The sequence below is a fragment of the Pinus tabuliformis genome, chromosome 7 (genome assembly GCF_031772625.1).
Source record: "Pinus tabuliformis cultivar Carrire ecotype Pingquan chromosome 7, CPIR1, whole genome shotgun sequence".
NCBI classification, from domain to species: domain Eukaryota; kingdom Viridiplantae; phylum Streptophyta; class Pinopsida; order Pinales; family Pinaceae; genus Pinus; species Pinus tabuliformis.
The window spans coordinates 904100582-904124482 of record NC_142293.1 but is presented as its reverse complement, the minus strand read 5'-3'; the positions used below and the strand labels follow the sequence as shown (position 1 = coordinate 904124482).

The window sequence follows — 23901 nt, the reverse complement described above, 5'->3', positions numbered from 1 at the left end:
AGTATATACAGATCTGTCAAACAAAGCAAATAATGTACCTATTCATGTCATCGCTACAACAGTGTAGTTTAGAAAGAAGTCCATCGCTGATGATTGAGGTCTCCTGCTAGAACAACTATATTCCTTTGTTATTAAAGTCATTGATCTTCATGATTCTTGTCTTCTAGTTTAATTAGCACTGCAGTTTTCCTCATAATTATAATGGATGCTGGATTAATTTTAATAGTCCACCATGTTCTAGGTTGTATTTCCTCGTCATGAAGCAAAAACAGATACAACAAATTTTTTGGAAATACATTATATATTTCATTATGACTCAGGATAAATGTACACCAAGAATAATACACCTCGAAATTGAATGCAACATTGAAAGTTCTTCCATTTGAAGGTGCAAGAAAAATGTCCAAAAGGCATACCAGAAACAGGAGCACAGGAACGAATAAGAACAGCTGCACCAACACCCTCTTTGTCTGCTACCACATTAAGCATAATATGAAGTCCATAGCACAGATAGACGTAGGCATGGCCTCCTGGTCCAAACTATATAGGGATATTGTCAGTTACAAAGAGAATTAAAATAATTAGCATAGAATAGATACAGCATTTTATCTATAGATAGCCCTGTCCATCTTCCGGATTAGGTTTATTAGCCTTTGGAACAATCATACATATACACTATCCCTATCAAGAATATAAATGCAATTTTTGATAAACAGTCTAGAGAACATTTAGTATACCAATGCTTAAAAGTTAGATGCAAATATGCATCAATAAAAATTTGCTCCTCTTAACATGTTATTGCAATTTGATTTATACTGTCAAGAAAACCATGTATGTTTGAAAAGCTGGAAACCAACCACAGGGGCAGTGCGTGCTGTAATACCAAAGCGACCATGACATGCCGTATCATTTTGGCGATAAGCTTCTACCTGTGTACAACAATTAATGATTGTTAATAAAAGAAAAATCAAAATGCAAATGAGAGGAACTGGCTAGATTACTATAACTTTATAGTCGCGCGTAAGATGAATGTCTTACAAGATAAAAGTGGACAACAGCAAATGAAATGACCACAAAACAATAAATAGAGAAAGTGTAACATTGAAGTTTTTAAACAATTCATATAGGCTATGTTTCACTAAAAGGCTCCAAAACTAAATTTGCACAGCACACATTCCTTATGGAGATATTACTCAAAAATATATTCCTTTCAAGTATATTCCCATATGTCTGTATTACACTGGAGAGTTTTGCTGAGTAGATATACTCTGTTTCCAGATCTGCGTTTATGTGAATGGGATCCAGCTCTGGCAAGGATCCATTTCTGGATTGGAAATGCCAGAGGATCCAGATGGGATACATTTCCAGCCTCTTCTTGAAACAGATTGCTGGCAGATTGAATAAAAACAATCATTTTTTATCCAAAATACATAGAATATAAAAATTATTATTCCAGAAAACTGTGTGTCAAAATCATATGCTTCCCCAATGTTTTGGATGAACCTTTCACCCATCTTCAGGGGCTTGAAGCTTACTAATGATATGAAGAGTGCTAAACCCCTTTAAATAGAGGATGAGGTTAAAATTTAACCGTTAGAAAGTAAATAAACTATATAGGAAAGAATCGGTGAATAAATTTGATTTTAATAAAGTAGACTTCGAAAACGAATCAGATAACGGATATAAATTATTAAAGAATTAAATAAACTTGACTTGAATAATAAAGGAGCAAATATTGATTTATTTAGTTAATTTAAAAATTAAATTAAAATCTAATTTCTAATCAATTTAACTCCTTTCCTAATTAATCTCAGTTCTTCCTAATTATTTCTTGCTTTCTGATTCCTAACTTAAATCAAACCTTTTAACCTAATCTTATCTTTTTATTACTATCTTACTTTTAAATTAATATTTTTAATTAATATTCTAATATATATTTTAATTTTTTTAATATTGGTAATATTTTAATGATCATTATATTCTTTAAGGTCAACTACAGCTACACGTGCGAAGATATAGAGGGTCTCTCTGCTGTCATAGCAGCCCTCTACTACAGTCATATATATATCGTTGTTTGGGCTAGATAAATAGGCCTATAAGGCCTCTCACTCAAGCGAAGAAGGAGCTCACTCAAGCAAAGAAGAAAGAGGACATTCACCTAAGGAAACCCCTCACACGTGCAAAGAAATAGGGCTGCACTGCTGTCATATAAAGTCTGCAACTATATCGAAGAAAGAGCTTAGTTGGGCAAGAGATAGGGTTCTCCTGATATGTGAAAGAGTACACAAAGGACCAAGGAGAAGTATCTCTTCTAGAGCTAACATAACAAGGACTATCATCAGTTGTCAGAAGAAGAACGAAGTCCCAGAAGGAGGACAAAGTATCGGAAGAAAGAGAACAAAGGGGTTGACTTGTGCTTGGAGGATATTCTTGTCAAGGGTCTAGGGTTTGGCAATGTTCAATAGAAGCTTAAATAAGAGAAATTTGAGAAAGGGTTTTCCTCTCTAAGAGAGAGAGGTTTTGCCCTCGCAAAGAGCCAACATCTTGTGTTCTTGTCTTTTGTATTTCGGTAGCAGTTTGATGAAGTAAAAGAACTTACACGAATAATAAGAAGAAGATCAAGCTAACAAGAAAAGTAAAAGTGCTTCACAAATTGTTATCATTACAAGAAGAATCCTATCATAACTACTTTGCCCTAGATTCTTCAATAGGCACAAGATGTAGGCTATAAGCCAGGGCCAAAACCTTTCCTCTTGAAAGGAAAATCCACAAGAAGTCTTCTCTTCTTATAGAACTTCAAATCACAAATTCCAAGACCAAAGACCCTTGACAAAGACTCCTCCAAGACCAAGTCAACCTTCCTTCTTGATGAGCTTTCTTCACACAGCTTACAGCAACAACTTTAACCCTAGCACTTCTCCAACAACTTCAACCCCAGCAATTTCTCCACCAACTTCGACCACAGCAACTTTTGGACTGCAACTCGACCTTACTGCAGAAACCCGGGATTGGCACGTGTGGGTATAAGATGGTGAAATATATCCTTTTATTCCTTCACTTGAGGAGTTGCTTCTTCCTTTGGAACTCGGCTTGCAAGATGATCCCTTTTCTTCTTGATTTCGGCCCTCTAGTATGACTGTAATTTTCAACCTTGCTGCAACAATTGTTGCCCTAGTCCATTCACACGTGTGGGAAATTTGACCCTAAAACTGTCCCTTTCAAATTTGGTTTTTGCTTCCTTTTATCTCTTCCTTCATTGCTAGGTATGAGCCTTCTCTTGTGCTTCAATGAACTTGATGAGTGTCCCTTTGGTGAGGTCGAGTTCTTCTTATATATAGGCTTCACAAGGTGGTCGAATAGCCCTTCATGAGGCCAACTTGCTCTTTCATGTAGGCCGACTTGTTGCTGCTTGTTTGACAAGGTCTTGGAGGGTCTTTATGACACTTTTGACTATACAATAATTTTCTTTACAAGATACAACATGCCCAAAAGGGTCTTCCATACATGACAATGACTCAATTGACTTGTTGACTCAATGACAAGCCCTAGAAGCACTCAATGGGTGCTTGAACTATAAATAAATTTACCTTGAGCATGAAACCCATGCTTCAAGAATGACAATACTAATAATAAAATTATCTTTACATCAAATACATAAAATAATGATTACATATGTCATTGTGAAGATCGAACCTAGTTACATATTTCAACACTCCCTCTTAACTAGCGAGGCATTCATAATCTATACAAGGTACTTGGACATTCTCATACTGAAGAATTCTCATAAGAAGAGTCGGATTGGTAAGTCATCTCATAATCTATTTTCTCAGCCTATACCAGTGCATCTCATCATATTAAGCAGCATTGTCACATAGCAAGGCCTTGACTATCAGCTCTATCTCTCCACAAGATCAAAGCACAATGTTGGCAAGACAATGACTAATAGACACCATTCATCATTGTCTATGAAGAAACTTACCCCATCCAGATGTTCACAAGGTATGTCCTTTTAGGATCATTCCTGTCTTGGAATAACACATCCTCAAGGAATTTCCTCTTCGACTACTCTTGCTTATTGGATGCCCTACCACATCTTCAAAGAGTATCAGAATCAATCTCATATGCTTACCCAATCCTCCATTCTTTCTTCATAACATGAAGACAAGAATGATGTGTCTATCTCTCCCTCCCAACTAGGGATGATCAACTCATTCCTTATAAAAGGAATATACCCAATATCCCTCTTAACAAGGGACTTGCCCAAGCTCCCTCTCAACTAGGGACTTGTTTCTAGCAGCAACTATTTGATCTTTGGTGGACATCATGGTACTACCAGCGGCTTGTAGGGCTCCTCTTTTTGCATCATGCCATGAACTTCATTTTCTTCATCATGGAGCCTTCTTCATTGTCACTTTATCATAGGGAATTGGCCTTCTTCTCCATTACTTTCCTTTCAGCAAACCATAGTGTTGAACCAATAATCATGTCATCCTTCTCTTTATCAAAAAGTGATCTTCTAGTCCACATCTAGCTATCTTTCATACAACTAACTTTTCCAAGTCATGTTTCTTTCAAGATCTTCCATCCAATCTCATCAGTACTAGTTGTAGGTGACATCTACAACTCGCTTTCGATAGCCCTATTTCAACCCAACCAAGTGATCTCAAAAATCTAAATGAACATCAAATCAATGTTACCTTTTTATGATGACCTTTCGTCATGACATCAGCTTCTTGCAACATCAACATCCTGCACATGTATGAATCCATCTCCAAGACACATATTACCAAGGTTTTCATTTTCCAACATATCTATCAAGGTCTTCATACCTTCTTCGTGGAGATGTCATAGTTAATCCTTCTTGTTCTCAAATGTTGATCACTTATCTTATCTTACGTGACTATAGATACATCTTTCACGAACTCTTCTTTCACCTTCTCTTCACATATTGCTTCCACAGGATCGTCTATACATAGTTCCTTCATCATAGGAACCATGAATGCCAACCACCTCATATTCTTCATGAGGTCATATTATGTTGATTTCATCTTGTCAATATGTAGAAGAGTTCAAGGTACATCATACCTTCATGTATCATTTGTAAGGAAGAGTCCCTTCTTCTTCAGTCATGCTCATGAGATAGAGCATTCAACCATTCTATCTGCAACCATATGATGACATGACTTTATCTATCTATTACCAAATATATACATACCTCTTCCTTCATGTGGTCATCTAGACTTTCTTCTAGCAGCTTCCTTTGCTTGCTTGAAGATGAAAACACTTCAAGCAACTTGACACATTGCACATCTTTGTCATCATACCGTCATCCTTTTAACCTATAGATCCCACATAATGTGGAATGTAGACCATTTGCGAGACACTTGCTTCTTTTTAAGTAGACGTAAATCTTCTAACAAAGATTCCAATGGAGAATCTTAATGATCCTCATTCTGCAAATGCTCCTTTCTAATGATGATGATGTGTGATGATAGCTTTATCTTCTACCTTGCTAGAAGACTTTGTTCAACCATATATAGTGCTACCTCGGTTGTCCTTATATGCTTCCAATGGAGATGTCATTTCTATCATGATGACTGCTATAACCATGTAGAATTTCTACTTCAGCTATCCTTCCATGCTTTTATGATGATGTCATCTCTATCTTGCTATAATGCATCTTATCATACTTGTGATGCTTTCTATTCTCTTCTATAACTAAAAAGAACTAAGTGAAGGAAATTATCTCAGTGATAGTAGAGATATTTCACTTCCTCCTTTGATTTCTTCTTTTCTGATTCTTCCACTTCTTCGGTAACATGGCTTCATTTTTTTCCTTTCTCTTCTTGTTGTCCTTCTTGAGTTTGGGACAATTCCTTTTAAAGTGCCCATATTCATTACACTCATAGCATTGTATCTTTGACATATCGATCTTTTTCTTTTTCCGAGGATCAAACTTCCCAAACTTTCCTTTTCTCCTAGCCATGGCAACATATGCTTGAAATTGTTCATTTGATCCAACATCGCTTTTTTCCTTCAATCTTACATAATGACCAAAGTTCATTAAATGGAGTGGCTTCCTTCTTTCCATAAATACTTTATACAAAGTTGCCCCATTCATCAGGTAATGCATTGAGCACAACGGTGGTCATTTCATTATCAAACATTATTTCTCCTAATTCTTGAAGTTGATCTCTTATTTGAGATACCCTCATAAGGTATACCGTATGAGGCTACCCCTTCTTCCTTTGATACCTTCATCTTGTATAATTCGGTTCTCAATGATATAACTTCTCCTGCAATGCTTATAGAAAACGATTCTACTAGCTTTTCATAGATATCTTTTGATTTCTCCAACTTTGCTACATAAGGGATGAGGGAATTCTTGATTGATTCTATGAGGATTCTTTGAGCCCTTATTTCCCCTTTCATGTACTTCGATAGTGCTTGAGCTTGCTCTTGTGATGGTTTGAAGATTGAACCCCTAACATATTCAATAACTTCGTTCTCTATGAGGATCAAACCTATCCTCTTCTTCCATGTAAGGAAATTTGATGACCCAACCAGTTTGTTGCTTTCCTTGTAGAATGAAGTCATGTTGATAGCAGATTCAGACATAAATATAAAGATACTTACTTGTCAAGTGAAGATGCTTCTTTGATGATGATATCTTCAACTTGATGTCTTCTTGATGATGATGACAATTGAGGATGTTTTCTTGAAGTTGATTACTTCCTTGATGATGTCTTCCTTCTTCAAAGACGACAATACTTCTTTTCTAGATGATATGCTTGAGGTGTGATCCTTTCTTTAAAGAGAGGGAGATCACCTTGATTTCTTTGATGATGATGCCAATGCTTCTTCTTGCTCCCTTTGGATGTAGAAATGTAGAATATGGAGACTTCAAGATGCTTCAAATGTGTAGTCCTTCTTTCAATGGAGGTAGGGTTTTTGAGGTCTTTTTCTTCTTCCAAGAGTTGTGATGATGTGATCCTTGTGATGTGATGGATAGTCCTCCTTGATGCTCCTTAGTTTGCTTAGCTTTTATGTATCCTGTTAGGATATTCTGACACATAGGAAATAGTTAAGTATAACTTGGTCTAGTGTAGAGTTAGGTAATGTGTGTTTCTTTACTATGTACCTTTGTAACTTACAATCCGACGGTCACGATATGTAGTGATCTAACAGTTCATTCTCTCCTCGGTATTACCGACACTTGATTCGTGGCTTAACACCCGATTGGTCCATGATCTTTATTTAAAGAGCATGGAGGGTCATTTGTAGGGTAATCGTTCATGAGGGAAGCTTATGTAAATTTTCATTCTTTTATTAATAAGTTGCCTGAAGTGGTCGCGTTGGCTCAGGCCATGCACTGTTTCCCTCTTTGAGGGTTTTAACCATGTCAAGAATATTGGTGTATTGATCTGTGATCTGTTTGTGAGCGGTGTCCTTTGGTGTTCTGTCTGAGGAACTTACCCTGTAAATTCCTACATATCCTTCTTTCTAGTGGATGATCTTCAAGCTACCTCTTTTTGTCTTGTCACCTTAGCTCTGATACCATGTTGAGAAATCTAGGGGCAGCTAGATTAGGTGATTTCTCTTACTTTGATAACTGCTTGTGATGTATTTTACTTAACTTGATTAGCTTCTCCTTGCTTTTGATTATTATTAGTGTTCTTCTATCATCAAAGAGCGACCAAACAATGAAGAATAATAACACAGGAGGACAGAAGATGTAGGTTATAAGCCAGGGCCAAAACCTCTCCTCTTGAGAGGAAAACCAACAAGAACTCTACTCTTCTTATATGTTAAAATTGGCAACTAGGGCCAAACTCCATGTGGGTTATATTATTTATGGCAGCTGATATTTTTTCTTGGATCCCTCTCATCAAGAGGTGTAGGATTGATCTAAAGATCATCCGATTTCGATAAGTATTCATGGAGATATGAATTTATTTGTGTTATGGGACAATTCGTCAAGGTCGGCCAACAACCAAATAAACCCCACTTGTGCTCAACGTTTTAGTATAAATAGAGGTGCCTTGAAAGTCATTTGGACACACATCCTCTTGGTGATCTCTTCCTCTCCACTTGTCTTTGGGTTTTGGTGGGAGGAGAGATCTAAAGAGGATACGCTGCCCTAGAGGATGCCCTAGATCCTAACACTATCATGGAGGAGATTTTAACGCAGTGAAGAAAGGGTTCTACGCAGCAAGTCAAGGTGCCCTAGACGCAGAGGAACACCTAGCCGCAATCTTATGAGGAGATCTATTTGCAAGTAAGAGAAGACCTATACGCAGCTCAAAGAAACCCCTATACGTTGTCAATAGGGAGTCATATTCGCAGCTCAAGGAGGAAGCCTAGCCACTGTCCAAATAGGGAGATCTAGCCACAGTGAAGGAGGCCTATACACAGCTGAAGGAGAAGCCCTAATGCACAATCCTAAAGTGCCCTAGCCGCAGGTCAAAGGTGACTTAATCTACACTTAAAGGGAGGCCCTAATCTGCTATAAAGAGAGCTCCAAAACACAGCTAAAGGGAGTCCCTAATCCGCAGTCATAAAGGAGACTAGGATGCTGTCAAGGGTGGTCCTACTTGCTGTCAAGAAAGCTCCAATACACAGCAAACAGGGAGCCCTAATTCGCTGTCCCAAGAGGCCCTAAATCCGCTGTCCTAAGAAGCTCTATATTCGCAGTCAAAGAAGCCTAAAGCCACTGTCAATGGAGCCCTAATACTCAGCTATGTAAAGACCCTAAGACGCAGCACAGGTAGCCCTAGAACGCAGCAAGAAAGTGTCTTAACACAGCACTAAGAATGGACAGTGTGTTTGTTGTAGGTGACTGTGTGATAAAGGAAGACTGAAGGGCTGAAGAGGAGGTCGTGTATCTTGCTAGAAGGCAGAGGATAGAGGGAGTTGTTTGAGAGCTCATAAAGGATGGAACAGTCCTCCAGAAAGGTTGCCTCAGACCTATTCTAAGGGTTGTATAATGCTACTATAATAAGAGATGGACAGAGCCATTGTCAAGGGTTAGAAGTATTGCATTAAGGATCAATCAGCTAGCAAGGAGCAGAGTGGTGGTGTAATCAACTTGGAGAACCAGTTGAAGAAGGAAGACTAAGGAGATGCATATCTAGATGCAATAGTTGGATGCAGCATGACGTGAGAAGCAGCAGGATGATGAGGCATTGCAGCATGCATTTGGATGCAGTGTAGTGCAATGAAGAGCTCAGCATGGTGCAGCATGAGGAGATGTGGTACAGTGATGGGTACAGACATGATTAGCGAAGCATGATGAAATGCAGCGTTGTGATGATGGGTGCAGCATGGTGCAGCACGAAGAGGTGCAGCATGATAACGAGATGCAGCACTATGATAGGTGAAGAAGTTACCTTAGAGAATCAGTTGAAGCAACATGTCTTCAACTGATCTCATGTATCGTCTTCTTAGAGATGATCTATGCTCTCATCTAGATAAGTCAAAGTGTTGACTTCAGTTGTAAATGTACTATCTCTCTCTCTCTCTCTCTCTCTCTTTGTTGAACTATTGAAGAACATATAAGAAGAATTGATCAAGGGTTCCCCACATTGGGGTTTGTCCCTGGCTAGCGCCACATCTCATGTCCTCTTGTCTTGGCTTGTCTTCTGCGATTTATGTTTATGTTCTATCTGCAGTTTACTTTAATGCTGATGTGATTGCTAATCTGGAAAAGATATTGAGCTAACTATGAAAATGGAAATAAATTGCTCTAAGCATAGAACATACCTAAACTTAACATTATAGAACTTCAAATCACGAATTCCAAGACCAAAGGCCCTTGACAAAGACTCCTCCAAGACCAAGTCAACCTTCCTTCTTGATGAGCTTTCTTCACATAGCTTACAACAACAACTTTGACCCTAGCAACTTCTCCAACAACTTCGACCCCAGCATCTTCGAACCCACGAACTTCCCCAACAACGTTTGGACTACAACTCGGCCTTACTGCAGAAACCCTAGATTGGCACATGTGTGTATAAGATAGTGAAATATATCCTTTTCTGTTAAAATTGGAAACTAGGGCCAAACTCCATGTGGGTCATCTTATTTATGGCAGCTAATATTTTTCTTGGATTCCTCTCGTCGAGAGGTGTAGGATTGATCTAAAGATCATCTGATTCCGACATGTATTCATGGAGATATGAATTTATTTGTGTTATGGGACAATTCGTCAAGGTCGGCCAGCAACCAAATTGCCCCCACTTGTGCTCAACATTTTAGTATAAAAAGAGGTGGCTTGCAAGTCATTTGTACACACACACTTCTTGTGATCTCTTCCTCTCCACTTGTCTTTGGGTTTTGGTGGGAGGAGAGATCCTAAGAGACAACGCTGCCCTAATGGAGAAGGCTCTACGCTATCATAGGAGATGCCCTAGAAGGCTCTACGCTGTCATGGAGGACAACCCTTATCTCAGCCACAAAGAAGCCCTAACGCTGCCCTATGGAGAAGCCCTAACATAACCTATGAAGAGGTATACGCAGTCAAGAAGGGCAGCCCTCAACGCAGCCTAGAAAAGGGTCTCTACCCTAGATGGATGCCCTAGAACCTTAATGCAGTCTATGGAAGAATGAAAGCTCTGAAATTGCCCTAACTGCAGCAAGAGAGGGAGGCTCTAAGACAGCGTGGAGGAGGCCTGAGTTCCTCAATGGAGGCCGAGTTAATTGCTGGAGCAGTAGCTTGTTTTTGGGTCACTTTGGTGGAGGCCTAGAGGCTGTCTTGGATGTCGCAGACTGTTCTTGAGGGCCGAAGACATGAGGAACTATTTCGTGGGGTTAGAACCCTTGGAAAGGGCTACCGCAGCAAGGGATAGGCTTGTTGTAGCAAGCCGCAGTCCCTTATACACCTACAGGTCTACGTTAAGGCTAACAAGGAGGGCGTAAGGGCTAGTTGTGACTGCTGGGGTATAACAAGCCAATGTGTGGTTTAGGAATGCTGGAGAAGGGTGATCGTAGCCTTGGGACAGATGTTGTCGCTGATGTGTGAGGGCTGGTAGGACTGTCATTGATGCCCTAACCAGTCTGTGACCATATTGTGAAGGCTATCCAAACAGCTGTTAGAATCCCCTAACAGTGAACTGATGTAAGTGCAACAGCATGATATAATAAGGTGCAGCATGTTGAATGTTGCAGCATGATGAAGGGCATAGTGATGAAATGATGAGTGCAGCACAATGTTGCAATGAGGTGCAGTGTGAGGTGCAGTAGTATGATGTATTGCAACAGCAACAACAAGTTCATGGTGCTGCAATAGTATGGTACATGGGACAACAACAACAACAAGGTGCAGCAAGCATAGTGTTGCAAGCACATTGGGACAGCAGTATGGTACTTGGTGCAACAAGTACACAAAGCAGCAATGGTGCAGCAAGCACATGGGTGACAGCATGGTGCAGCAATGGCACAAGGTACAACAGTGCTAAACACTGGGACAGCAGTGCAGCATAAGATGCAGCAATATGATGTGTACAGCATGGTCATAAGGTCCAGCATTGTGATGATGGGTGCAGCATGGTGCAGCACGGTGAGGTGCAGCATGATGACGAGATGCAGCACAATGATAGGTGAAGGAGTCACCTTGGAGAATCAGTTGAAGCGACGTGTCTTCAACTGATCTCATGTATTATCTTCTTAGAGATGATCTATGCTCTTATCTAGATAAGTCAAAGTGTTGACTTTTGTTGTAAATGTACTATCTCTCTCTCTCTCTATTGAACTATTGAAGAACATATAAGAAGAATTGATCAAGGGTTTCCCCACATTAGGGTTTGTCCCTATCTAGCGCCACATCTTGTGTCCTCTTGTCTTCGCTTGTCTTTCGCGATTTATGTCTATGTTCTATCTGCAGTTTATTTTAATGATGATGTGATTGCTAATCTAGGAAAGATATTGAGCTAACTATGAAAATTGAAATAAATTGCTCTAAGCATAGAACATACCTAAAATTAACATTTGCTTCCTTCGCTTGAGGAGTTGATTCTTCCTTTGGAACTCGGCTTGCAAGATGATCCCTTTTCTTCTTGATTTCAGCCCTCTAGTATCACTATAATTTTTGGCCTTGCTGTAACAATTGTTGCCCTAGTCCTTTCGCACGTGTGGGAAATCTGACCCTAAAACAGTCCCTTTCAAATTCAGTTTTTGCTTCCTTTTATCTCTTCCTTTCTTCGCTAGGTATGAGGCTTCTCTTGTGCTTCAACAAACTTGATGAGTGTCCCTTTGGTGAGGTTGAGTTCTTCTTATATATAGGCTTCACAAGGTGGTCGAATAGCCCTTCATGAGGCCAACTTGCTCTTTCATGTAGGCCAACTTGTTGTTGCTTGTTTGACAAGGTCTTGGAGGGTCTTTATGACACTTTTGACTATACAATAATTTTCTTTACAAGATACAACATGCCCAAAATGGTCTTCCATACATAACAATACTCAATGATAAGCCCTAGAAGCACTCAATGGGTGCTTGAACTATAAATAAATTTACCTTGAGCATGAAACCCATGCTTCAAGAATGACAATAATAAATTTATTTTTCTCTTTACATAAAATCATGATTACATAGGTCACTATGAAGACCAAACCTAGTTACATATTTCAACAATGAACTCTTGTATTGTCCCATCCCTGATGAGCAATAAACTGACTCATCCCTAAGGGGTAATGGAAAATTTCAAAAGCAAGCTTGGGCTCCTAAGCTATGCACCCAAATAAAGTTAAATTATAAAAAGTAAAAGGTGCACTAAAGGAGTGGAAAAAGCAGGCCGAGGAAAGGGATAACTAATGCCTCCACTATTGCTCCCTCCTTATATCCATACACTCAAGGTCTTGGACCAATGTTGCAAGAACCATCCCCCCCATGGCCTAGAAATTGAAACCACGCTTTGTCTTTATCCACACTTCACGGACCTGTGAGACCGCAATAGTTATGTGCACGGTTCTGCAAGCTGAACCACAATTCCGTGCACAATTCTGTCACACTTCTCGAGCAGTTCCATCACAGTTTCGTCACGCTTCTCGAGTGGAACACTTAAAATGCATTCAACAGTTGGTGTAAGAGGATAGCTTAAGGCTTAATCTTAGTATTTTTTATCTTTTAATTATTACAGACCATCTACAAACTACTCTCTTTAACCATACATGGCAAGTTTTTAAATGTGGGCTACATAATTTGTTCATTGGTAACAACAAACATGAAATGTAGAACATTCTAAATATCTCATCTTAAGTCATTCACACCAACTTTCACCGTGTCTTTCACATAGGACTATAGAATTCCTTGAATATATCAAAACTTTTCCTAAAATGGTAGTGAACAAATTTAAACAAATTCCATGTATATTTAATCTCATAGTTGTTGCAAGCAATATAAGAATTAATTTTTGAACTACTACACAGCCTATCTTTGATGTTGGAATTGGGCTAGTTAAGCGCCTTGGAATGTTTCAAAGAGTTGCCTTGTCTTCCTCACCTTAGATGTGGTAGAAGGCATTGTTCCTTGTGAACGATGCTAAGTAGTAACATGGGTTTTTGTGACCATTATGAGGTTGGCTAACGAATCACTACCATGCACAAGATTCATATGATTCTTTCCATTAGGGTAATTACCAAACTTTTCAATATAGTTGTTTTTATTGTTGAAAGTTGAAACCATCATGGCCATGTCATAAGTCTTGTACTTTTGGATACAATTGTATGTTTTATGATATAGATTGTTTTTTTAATCATGGATGGGCAAGATAGGTGAAAATAACAATTGTTAGGGAAACAGAAAGAGTAACAAATGCAGGGTTATAAAAAAAAAAAAAAAACCTTAGAATTTGATCCCAACAAGCCCTAAAAATTTGATACTTTCTACCTTCTACTATCAGTGATATGCTTAAAATTTGATGTTTGTTTGTAATTGCTAGAATCTAGATGTTTGATGCTCGAATAACTAATAATTGATATTCTATGGTTCATGGATGCCATATATGTACAAATATGCATGTTTTTGTATTTGTTGCAACTAATTTGGTATTATGGATGTTTCTTCTAATATAAATGCAAAATAATATATATATAATAGACGCTTTTGAAGATTTTTGGAAAATGACAATTCGTATGCTTTGCTTCCAAAAAACGTACCTGCTTTGTTCAACATTGTGTACCTCCTATTAATTTTTGTAGCATTGGATGTGTTCTAGCCACGAAATTTGGTCGAGAGGCTAGAATACATGAGATATCCAAAACCCAGAAATCGTTTCTGGAAATTCCACCTACAGATGACTTAATTAGATTATTAACCTATTTTTTTTTGTTCCTAAGTCTAAACTTAGGAAAACTGCTTAATTAATCAGAATTAATTAAGTCAAGGTAGGAATTCTCTAGAAACTCACACAGATCGATCCAGAAATGATCTGAGCCATCGATTAAGATTTAATCTTAGTCGTTGGAACCCCAACAGAAAAATATAAAAGGTGATCGATGTGGTGATGGAGAATACACCAAAGCAAATACTCAGTTGCCCAAGTAGTTCGATTTTCTCAGTAGTAGAGACTCAGCAAAGAAGATAGAACCAAAGGGAGAGTAGCAGGTGGTAGAGGAGGTCACAGCGTTTCAAGAAGTAGTATTCTAGTGAGGTTGGCTGAAATTCTTAGAGGTTATATGCAAGCACTACGCAGAGGTTGACACAAAAGGATTTGTGTGTGGCTAGGGAGGCAGTTTCGGGGGTAGAAATTAATTGTGGGATGAGAGAAAATTCTCACAATAATTTTTCCAGTATTTTTCCTCATATTAGATTGCCAGTAGAGCATCTAAATTATTGTACTCAGAATTGTTGTTGAAGAATAATAATAAAACCCTCATTTGTTGCACTAGTTTTCCCAAGTTGGGTTTTCCGGGGACAATTGTCCAAAAACAACCGTGTTAAATTTTTGTGTGTGCTAGAATTTTTCAGTTTCCAATATTTTATTTTCCGCAGTATTTTTATGGTGAAAATTGCAGTAGAGAATTATTCGTTGTTTGTATGTGCAAATAAATTGTTAAATTAAATTAACAATTAGGAGAATAATTTCCAGTTACTGCAATAGATGAAATTTTCACATGTTATCGGAGCATGAGTGATCAGTTGGGAAGCTCAAAAGCGAAGAAAAGAATTTTGCTACTCAGAGGGAGCAACAAGCCAAAATTCTTAGAGGCAATGCAGTGCTCAGACAAGCAGGCTGAGTTGTTGGGGCGGAAAATTCGATTTTCAGTTGCAGGGTTGCAGAAAAGTCGAATTGCCCAGGATTGTGATTCCAGCGGTCAGAGGGAGCAGCAACAGCGCAGTTTTTTCGCTAAGCAAATTCCTTGGTTGGACGCAGACTTTTTTGCAGCGGAGTTGCAGAATCAGCGTCAGGTGGAAAGAGGAATAGAACACAGTGAATTCTTCAGTGTGACCATGGGCAAAGTTGACATTCAGGAGGCTTCAGATTTATCTACCAGGTTGGAGGACGAATTTGCTTGCTTGTCAAAATCAGCTTCACAGGGTGTCTGGTATATAGACAGTGGAGCATCAACTCAAAAGATAGGGGTTAGAGAGTATTTCTCTAGCTACAAGGAGGAGCAAATGGACTTCCAGATTACGATGGGAAACAGAACGAAGTGTACTCCTATAGGGAGAGGTACCATTGATTTTCAGAGGGAGTCAAGAGCAAGCACCAGCGCTACAGATGTATTGCATGTGCCAGGATTGGGTATGAACCTAATTTCAGTGTCCCAACTACAGGATAAGGGATATGATATCCACTTCGTAGGGAAGAAAGTGTTTGTCAAACACTCAAGCTAGAAGATGGTAAGACAAATTGGAGTTCGAAGCAACAGATTATACAGATTGTAGCTCGAGTCTCCAATGGCACTAATTGGCAATGACAGCAGCAGTGGGAAGGAACTGACTGAGTTATGGCATAGGAGAATGGGACATTTACACCATGGAGCACTCAATATGCTCACGGAAATGGTAACAGGAGTTCCAGAACTTGGCATGGAACACGATGATATGTGCAGAGGATGCGTACATGAGAAGTATGCTAAGGCAGCATTCCCAAGAAGTGACAACAAAGCAGATGGTGTGTTAGGACTTAGACATTCAATATTTGTGGCCCGATGTCCACCAGAGCTCTCAATGGCGCCGAATACTTCGCCACCTTTATTGATGACCATTCCAGAAAAACCTGGATCTACTTCTTGAAGACCAAAGATGAGGTCTTCGATCGTTTCAGAGAGTTTAAGGCTCTCGTGGAGAATGTGACAAGGAAGAATATCAAGGTGCTTCGCTCAGATAATGGTGGAGAATATATTGATAAAGACTTCACATAATTTTGCGCAAAGGAAGGCATCAGAAGAGAATGGACAGCTTCGTATAATCCACAACAAAATGGGGTAGCAGAGCAGAAAAACAGAACCATAATTGGGGCTGCAAAAGCTATGTTATATGACTAGGATTTGCCCAGGTTTCTATGGGCAAAAGCATGTAACACGACAATGTATATTCAGAACAGGACTCCTCATAGAGCATTGGGGAAGAAAACGCCAGAAGGGGTCTTCACAGGGAAGAAGCCAAAAGTGAGTCACTTTAGGATCTTTGGCAGCATTGCTTATTGCCATGTGCCAGATGACAAGCGCACCAAATTGGATCAGACTGCAAAGAAGGGATTTCTTGTTGGGTATAGCAAGATCTCCAAGGCATATAGGATCTACATTACTAGCAATAGGAAGAATGTAGTAAGATGAGACATAAAGTTCATGGAAGATCGAGCTTTCAAGAGATAACTGAGATGCTTGTAGACGATCAGATTCAACTAGTTGAAGCTCCGTTGGTCTAGCCACAAGGGCAGCCAGTAGGACAATCACAGGGATCCAGTACAGTAACCAGTACTAGCAGTTCCTCAGGAGCAGGAAATCTAGTGAGATCTCAGGAAACAGAGCAGTAGGGGCAAGATGAGGAAGAGTTGGTAGAACCTCCCACTACTAGTGGTCGAGCTAGGAAAGAGGTTCGTCAGACATTGAGAGATGCAGAGGAATTTGTTGGTGCTCCTAGGACGAGCAAAAGAGAGCGTAGGCAACCTATCAAGCATTGGTATCTCAAGTTGCAAAACCTTCCAGCTTTCAGGAAGTCGCACAACATCAAGTATGGGTAGATGCCATGGTAGAAGAATACAACTTTATCATGACGAATGATGTTTGGGAGGTGGTGTCAAGGCATGAGGATAGGTCAGTTGTAGGTTCTCGATGGATCTACAAGATCAAGTATGCTACAGATGGAAGTGAAGTACAAGGCTAGGTTTGTGGCAAAGTGGTATGCACAGAAAGAAGGGATAGATTATGAGGAGACCTTTGCTCTAGTTTCCAAATACACCTCTATTCGGTCAGTTATATCCCTAGCAGCTCAGATGGGATGGGAGATTCACCAAATGGACGTCAAGACAGCATTCTTGAATGGGGTGATAGAGGAAGAGGTGTACATTGAACAACCAGAGGGCTTCGAGACTCATGAGAGGCGCACTCATGTGTGTAGATTGAAGAAAGATTTATACGGGCTCAAGCAGGCTCCCAGGGCATGGTATGGTCGAATCGACAGCTACTTGCAACAGATAGGATTTGTCAAGAGTGACGCAGATCCCAACCTTTACTATTTGATGGTAGAGGGTGAGCCACTCATCTTAGTATTGTATGTGGATGATCTCTTCTTGACAGGATCATCAAGGCTCATAAAGGACTGCAAGAGGAACCTGGAAGCACAGTTTGAATGAAAGATTTGGGGTTGATGAACTATTTCCTAGGATTGGAAGTGTGGCAAAAGGACGGGGAGATCTTCCTTGGGCAAGGAAGATATGCTACAGACATTCTAAATAGATTCAGAAAGCAGGATTGTAGACCCATGTCTACGCCCATGATCACCAACTGGAAGAAGATAGATGCATCAGATGACAAGGATGTCGACCCTACCTTGTATAGACAACTTATCAGTTCTCTCATGTATCTAGTCAACACTAGGCCAGATATTTGCTTCGCAGTCAATACCCTCAGTCAGTTTATGGTAGAACTGAAGAGGATACATTGGGCAGCAGCGAGACATATTTTCAGGTATGTGCACAGTACAGTCAACTATGGGTTAAGATATACCCGAGGGGATGATGTCAGACTATGTGGATTGACAGATGCAGATTGGGCAGGTAGTTCAGTGGACAGGATTAGTACCTCTAGGTACTGCTTCAGCGTTAGATCAAGGATGGTTTCTTGGTGTAGCAGGAAGCAAAAGTCAACAGCACTGAGCTCCACAGAAGCAGAGTATATGGCAGCAAGCACAGCCATGTGCGAAGCTATATGGCTTCGAAAGCTGCTAGTAAGCATGTTCAGGCAGAAGATAAAGGCGACCAATGTCTATTGTGATAATTAGAGTTGTATTAAGCTCTTTGAGAATCCAGTGTTTCATGACAAGTTGAAACACATAGATATTCAGTGTCATTTCATCAGAGATTGTGTACAGCGTGGAGCAGTCTAGCTACAGTATGTTCCCACATAAGGGCAGGTTGCAGATATACTCACAAAATCTCTAGGGAGAGCTAAGTTCGTCTATTTCATATAACATATGGGTATGGTGGAGAACCTGTTTCAGTTGCAGGGATAGATTATTTTGCATGCTTCTCAGTTGCAGCGGCAGCAACAACAAAAGAGAGGGAGTTGCAGTGCAGATGCAGAATAGGCAGCAGTATGGCAGTGTCAGCAGCAGCACAGATTGAGCATCAGAATTGCGCAGTGGTTGGTGGGCAGTATGGCCAGACATCAGCAGCGTGACAGGAGCTGATACAGAGACAGGGTGTTGTGGCAAGATGTGTAGCACTAGAGAGAACATAGTCTTCGCTAAGAAGGAGTGTTCGTTTCTGTAGCATTGAATGTGTTCTAGCCACGAAATTTGGTGGAGAGACTAGAATATATGAGATCTCCAACACCCAAAAATCGATTTTGGAAATTCCAGATAGAGATGACTTAATTAGATTATTAACCTATTTTTTAATGTTACCTAAGTCTAAACTTAGGAAAATTGGTTAATTAATCAAAATCAATTAAGTCAAGGTGAGAATTCTCTAGAAACTCACAAGGATTGATCCAGAAATGATCTGAGCCATCGATTAAGATTTAATCTTGGTCATTGGAGTCCCAACAGAAAAATATAAGAGGGGATCAATGTGGTGATGGAGAATACACCATAGCAGATACTCAGTTGCCCAGGCAATTCAATTTTCACAATGGCAGAGACTCAGCAGAGAAGATAGAGCCAGAGGGTGAGTAGCAAGTGGTAGAGGAGGTCAACAGCATTTCAGGAAGTAGCATTCCAATTTCGGGAGAGGCAGTGAGAGGTTGGTCAAAATACCCAAAGGTTTTGCACAAGCACTGCCCAGAGGTTAACAAAGAAGGATCTGTGTGTGGCCAGGGAGGCAGTTTTAGGGGCAGAAATTAGCTGTGGGATGAGAGAAAATTCTCACAATAATTTTGCCAGTATTTTTCCTGAGATTCGATTGCCAGTAGAGCATCTAAATTATTGTACTTAGAAATATTGTTGAAGAATAATAATAAAATCCTTATTTGTTGCACGGTTTTCCCAAGTTGGGTTTTCGGGGAAAAATAATCCAAAAACAACCTTGTTAAATTTTTGTGTGTGCTAGAATTTCTTAGTTTCCAGTATTTTATTTTCCGCAGTATTTTTATCGTGGGAATTGCAGTGGAGAATTATTCGTTGTTTGTATGTGCAAATAATTTGTTAAATTAAATTAACAATTTGAAGAATAATTTCCAGTTATTGCAATAGATGAAATTTCACACCTTCATCAGTTGGTCACATGGCTATGGCTCATTGCCTTGAAGTCTTTCCTAATGCGCAGCCACCATTTTCACACACACATGGATTGATAGGCTAACTGAAGATGTGCCACTTCCCCTTGGGGGATAGAAACACCTAATATGGTTATCCATCTAACCATCCCGAACATAAGGAGGTAACATGTTTATGGAAGTTGATCTAGTTAGAAATTTGAAGATGAGTCGTGTGTGAAGTATTATTATGCCCCTAGCTTTAGGTATAGTACATTATGATGCATTCATGGATATCGTCCCTAATGATCGGTGACTTCCCTTGATTTTGCGTAAAGTATTGTCATGTGGTGTTATTACAGCAGCAAAAGCCTCTTGAGAGATGATTATCCTCGTCAGTAGCATTCCAAAGACTGTTTTACACATTCCAGAGAGCAGATATGACCTTATTGATGCAGCATTTACCACCCACAACAAAACGTTGAGCTATGTGATGTTTCTACATGGTACTTGACACAAGTACCTCCAAATGTTGAAACATTGAGCCCATGAAGCATGGTGTTGGATATATTGAAGATGTGCCCAAATGGACCTAGGATACCCCCAAGTTGGCCTTAACACAGTTTAAAGGGTCACTTGTTCTAGAGCCTGGATGATGATGGCTATTCTTGAGATGACAGTGGAGGGCTTGCACATCACTAATGGACCCTAATACTTGAATAAATTCATGCCACGTCACTCCTTTTTCCCTTAAAAGGGTGACATAGGGCACTTTGGTGATGACATCTTGGTTTGGAGGCACTTTGGAGCACTCATTAGCCTATTTCTCACTTACTTGTGGCACTTTGAGCTCCTTCAGAGGATGATGTCACAGTAGAGGAGGGTTTCTCCACTCACAAGGAAAATATTTAGGATTTTAAAAGTGGATGCCCTAGTCACCCCCCTTACTCCATCAAAACCTTTTTATGGAATTTTAGCCCTAGAAGACTCCATTAAGCCCATTTAGGTTAAGGCACTAATCATTATTATGTTGATCATCCATAAAATTTATTAAATTTATTATTTTCCCTGTTCCCATACCTTTGGGATTAGTCGCTAGAGTTTTAGGGCAAAATTCTGCATAAAAGTGAATTTGTGTTATATATTTATGGTTCATAAGTTAGGAATTGCATCAATAAATCACATAAAGCAAAATCTAGCATTGCACATGGTTAAATCCTTCCTTATTAGGGCTGACATCATCCTAATTTGTTGTTTATGCATACTTTTCAAACATAAAATTCCATTTCCTAAACCTAACCCTGGTGTCTATTAGAAGGCTTTTGCTCATGTAGGTTGATTATCCTTGAAAGGATTTTTCTTTGATTGTTATATGACATTGTGCACCCTATCATCGCAAATTAACAAAACCCTAACTTATAACAACCATCTCCTTGGTCTAGGTGTAGAGGACTCGAAACTTGGCATAGCATATATGGGACTTTCTAGGCTTTGTCGGTGCTCTATTCCATATTATAAACCACTTACCCATCACCTTGAGCCATAGTATTAGAATATACTTTAGGTGATTTAAGGAAGCCTTCCTTGTGGTCAAATACGGTAAAATACGGGAAAAGTGCAGGAGAAAGGTTGTTGAGGTGACAATGGCAACCCTTTCTTTTGTTTCCATAAGATTTAGTTCCTTCTAGTGGGGCTTTGCACTAGGCCTACTAGATTTTGCAGCAACATGGCCCTACAACCCTAGCTTTTGCCTATAAATTGACACCTTCACCCCATTCTAAAACACACCAATTTGAGTTTTCCATAGTTGTTTGCGTTTTTGAGTTTGATGTGTACAATGTATGTTTTAGAGGTTTACAATATCATGTCCGTGTACAATGTTTATCGACCATGTTAATCTTTACATCTCGTGTAAATGTTGACACACTCATTTTATACTTGTGCAATGTTTGCATATCATGCCTTGACTCTTATGGCTTATATAATATATTAATGGGATGTTGAGAACGCCTTTTTGTGTTATATTTTCAAAGTTACAAATGCTTTTGATTCTTTAAATCTGAATTTTCAAGAACATTACGCCACAAGTCTGAGTAGCGACTGAAGGTCTTTTGGCTTGTGCCTTAGCCAATGAAGACCTCAATTGTCTTTCTCTAGCATGAATGTGGGCTCATGAGATAGACTTCAGTTACGATGAGTTTATTTCCAGTTTACTAGAATAATAATCTAGATAACATCATGCGTAGAGTTGGAGCTTCAGCTACATGGATCTTCTTCAGTTTTACTACAAAATGAGGTGGCAGTTATAAGTTCAGTTAGAATGAGTTAGTCTTCAAGCTTGATTGAAGGGAGAATGAGTTAAGACTCCACGTGTTGATTGGAGAGAGAATCGATTGAACTCTCAATTAACTCGCAATCAGAACTCGAACTTCTAAATTGAACTAGGCCTACTTGTATGCTTGAATTGGGTCTATAAAGAGGAGGACGAAGGCACAGGATCATCACGAGTTTGTGAAATCATTATTTGTGTGTGTGCGCATAATTGAAGAGATTTTGCGCTAGAAAATAGGAGGCCACAAGTGCGCAAGAAAATAAAGATTTGCACTAGAAAATAGGAGCCGGAATTTATGCTAGGAAATAGGGGCTCCAGTGTGCAAGGAAATAGGAGTAGGGATCAAGGATTGCAAGGGAAAGTCAAGGCTATTCAGCGAGGAGAACAAGTGTGTTCTCAGAGACAAATTGCTAGTTGCAGGAAGTAGCATGAATTGTAATAGATCCAATTTCTCAAGAACTATCAATAAAATACCACAACAAAGAAAGCAAGTTTTCCCATTTGGGTTTCCGGCGTTTGGGTAAACAAGTGCGTCAATTTGTGTGAATGTATTTTTACCTCTCAATTATTTTTTGTTGCTTATAAATTAAGAAAAGTCTTCCGGTAGAAATCACATAAGAGAAATTTTTGGCCAACGCGTTTCGAACCAACAAGTGTGGTTCATCATCAGGACCAGATGAACAGGCAGACCATGGCAAAGGCTTAAATAGAGAGCAATGTAGAGACCATAATTTCAAGTAACGACTATATTTGAACAATAATATTTAAATTATGATATTAATTTATTAATATATGTTAAGAAACTTTGTATCTTGGTGAAAGTAAATTTCGCTTCAGTTTTCAGTTGCATTGTTTTCAATAATTCATCTAAGTAGTTGTGGAGTTTCAAGAAAATCAATAACACTTGCCTTCTAAAGTCCCAAATAAGATGATATCTAATAGAGGTTTCACTACTTGTTTTGAGATTCAGGTGGTTCCTGTTGAAGAAAGTGTAACTAAGTTTGGTCTTCATAATGACATGATCTTTGTAAATGATGTAATAAAAGAGAACAAATTATTTTTGTATGCCTTGCTACATGGATTTCATGATTAAGAAGTGTCATAGGTCAAAAGACTTCTTCTTGATGTCTTTAGGATTTATTAATATGTCAAAGAGTCATGTCATGTATAAAGAAGCTCTTCATGAGCCTATGTAAATGTATACAAGTCTACAAAAGTGTGTAGCAGCCCTCCAAAGACCAAGATCAATCCTCCATTAGCAAGCACAAGAAGTCTGCAAGCAAATCGATAAGGAATTCATCATGTCGGCTTCAATATTGAATTAAATGTATAAATGGCAGTCATGTTGGCCTAGATTAATAGACATGTCAGTTCATGTGTTCAAGTCGGCTTATTTTGGGAGGACAAACCACTATAAATAGGTGGCTAGGATATCCGCAATATAAGACAGAACTCACATTTTTCCTCTGAAATTTCGTATGGGTATATGGGCATAGATTCGCATCAAAGGAGGACAGAACTCGGGTTTGACTGCAACCTCGGATGGGTATAAGGTGCAGATAGAAACTCGGGCTAGTCTAACTCTATCACATGGTAATATGCATGATCACAGGGATCTAAAATACGCATGACAGGAGGACGCAATGAGTTATGTGTTAGTTACATTCTCGGCATACCTGTGAATCGAAGATTGCAGTCTCGGCACAAATAGAATGA

At 39.3% G+C, this 23901-nt stretch overlaps 1 protein-coding gene across 1 annotated transcript in view; it reads right to left on the bottom strand.

Annotated features, from left to right (window-relative positions):
• Nucleotides 1–23901, bottom strand: part of LOC149250539 (DNA-3-methyladenine glycosylase (MAG)) — a 97778-nt gene that overhangs the window by 49940 nt on the left and 23937 nt on the right. The window contains exons 2-3 of the mRNA XM_089459124.1: nt 858–929; nt 417–540 (exon numbers count right to left, since the gene is read on the bottom strand). Coding sequence (XP_089315250.1) covers nt 417–540; nt 858–929 — 196 coding nt within the window. The remainder of the gene's footprint in view (nt 1–416; nt 541–857; nt 930–23901) is intronic.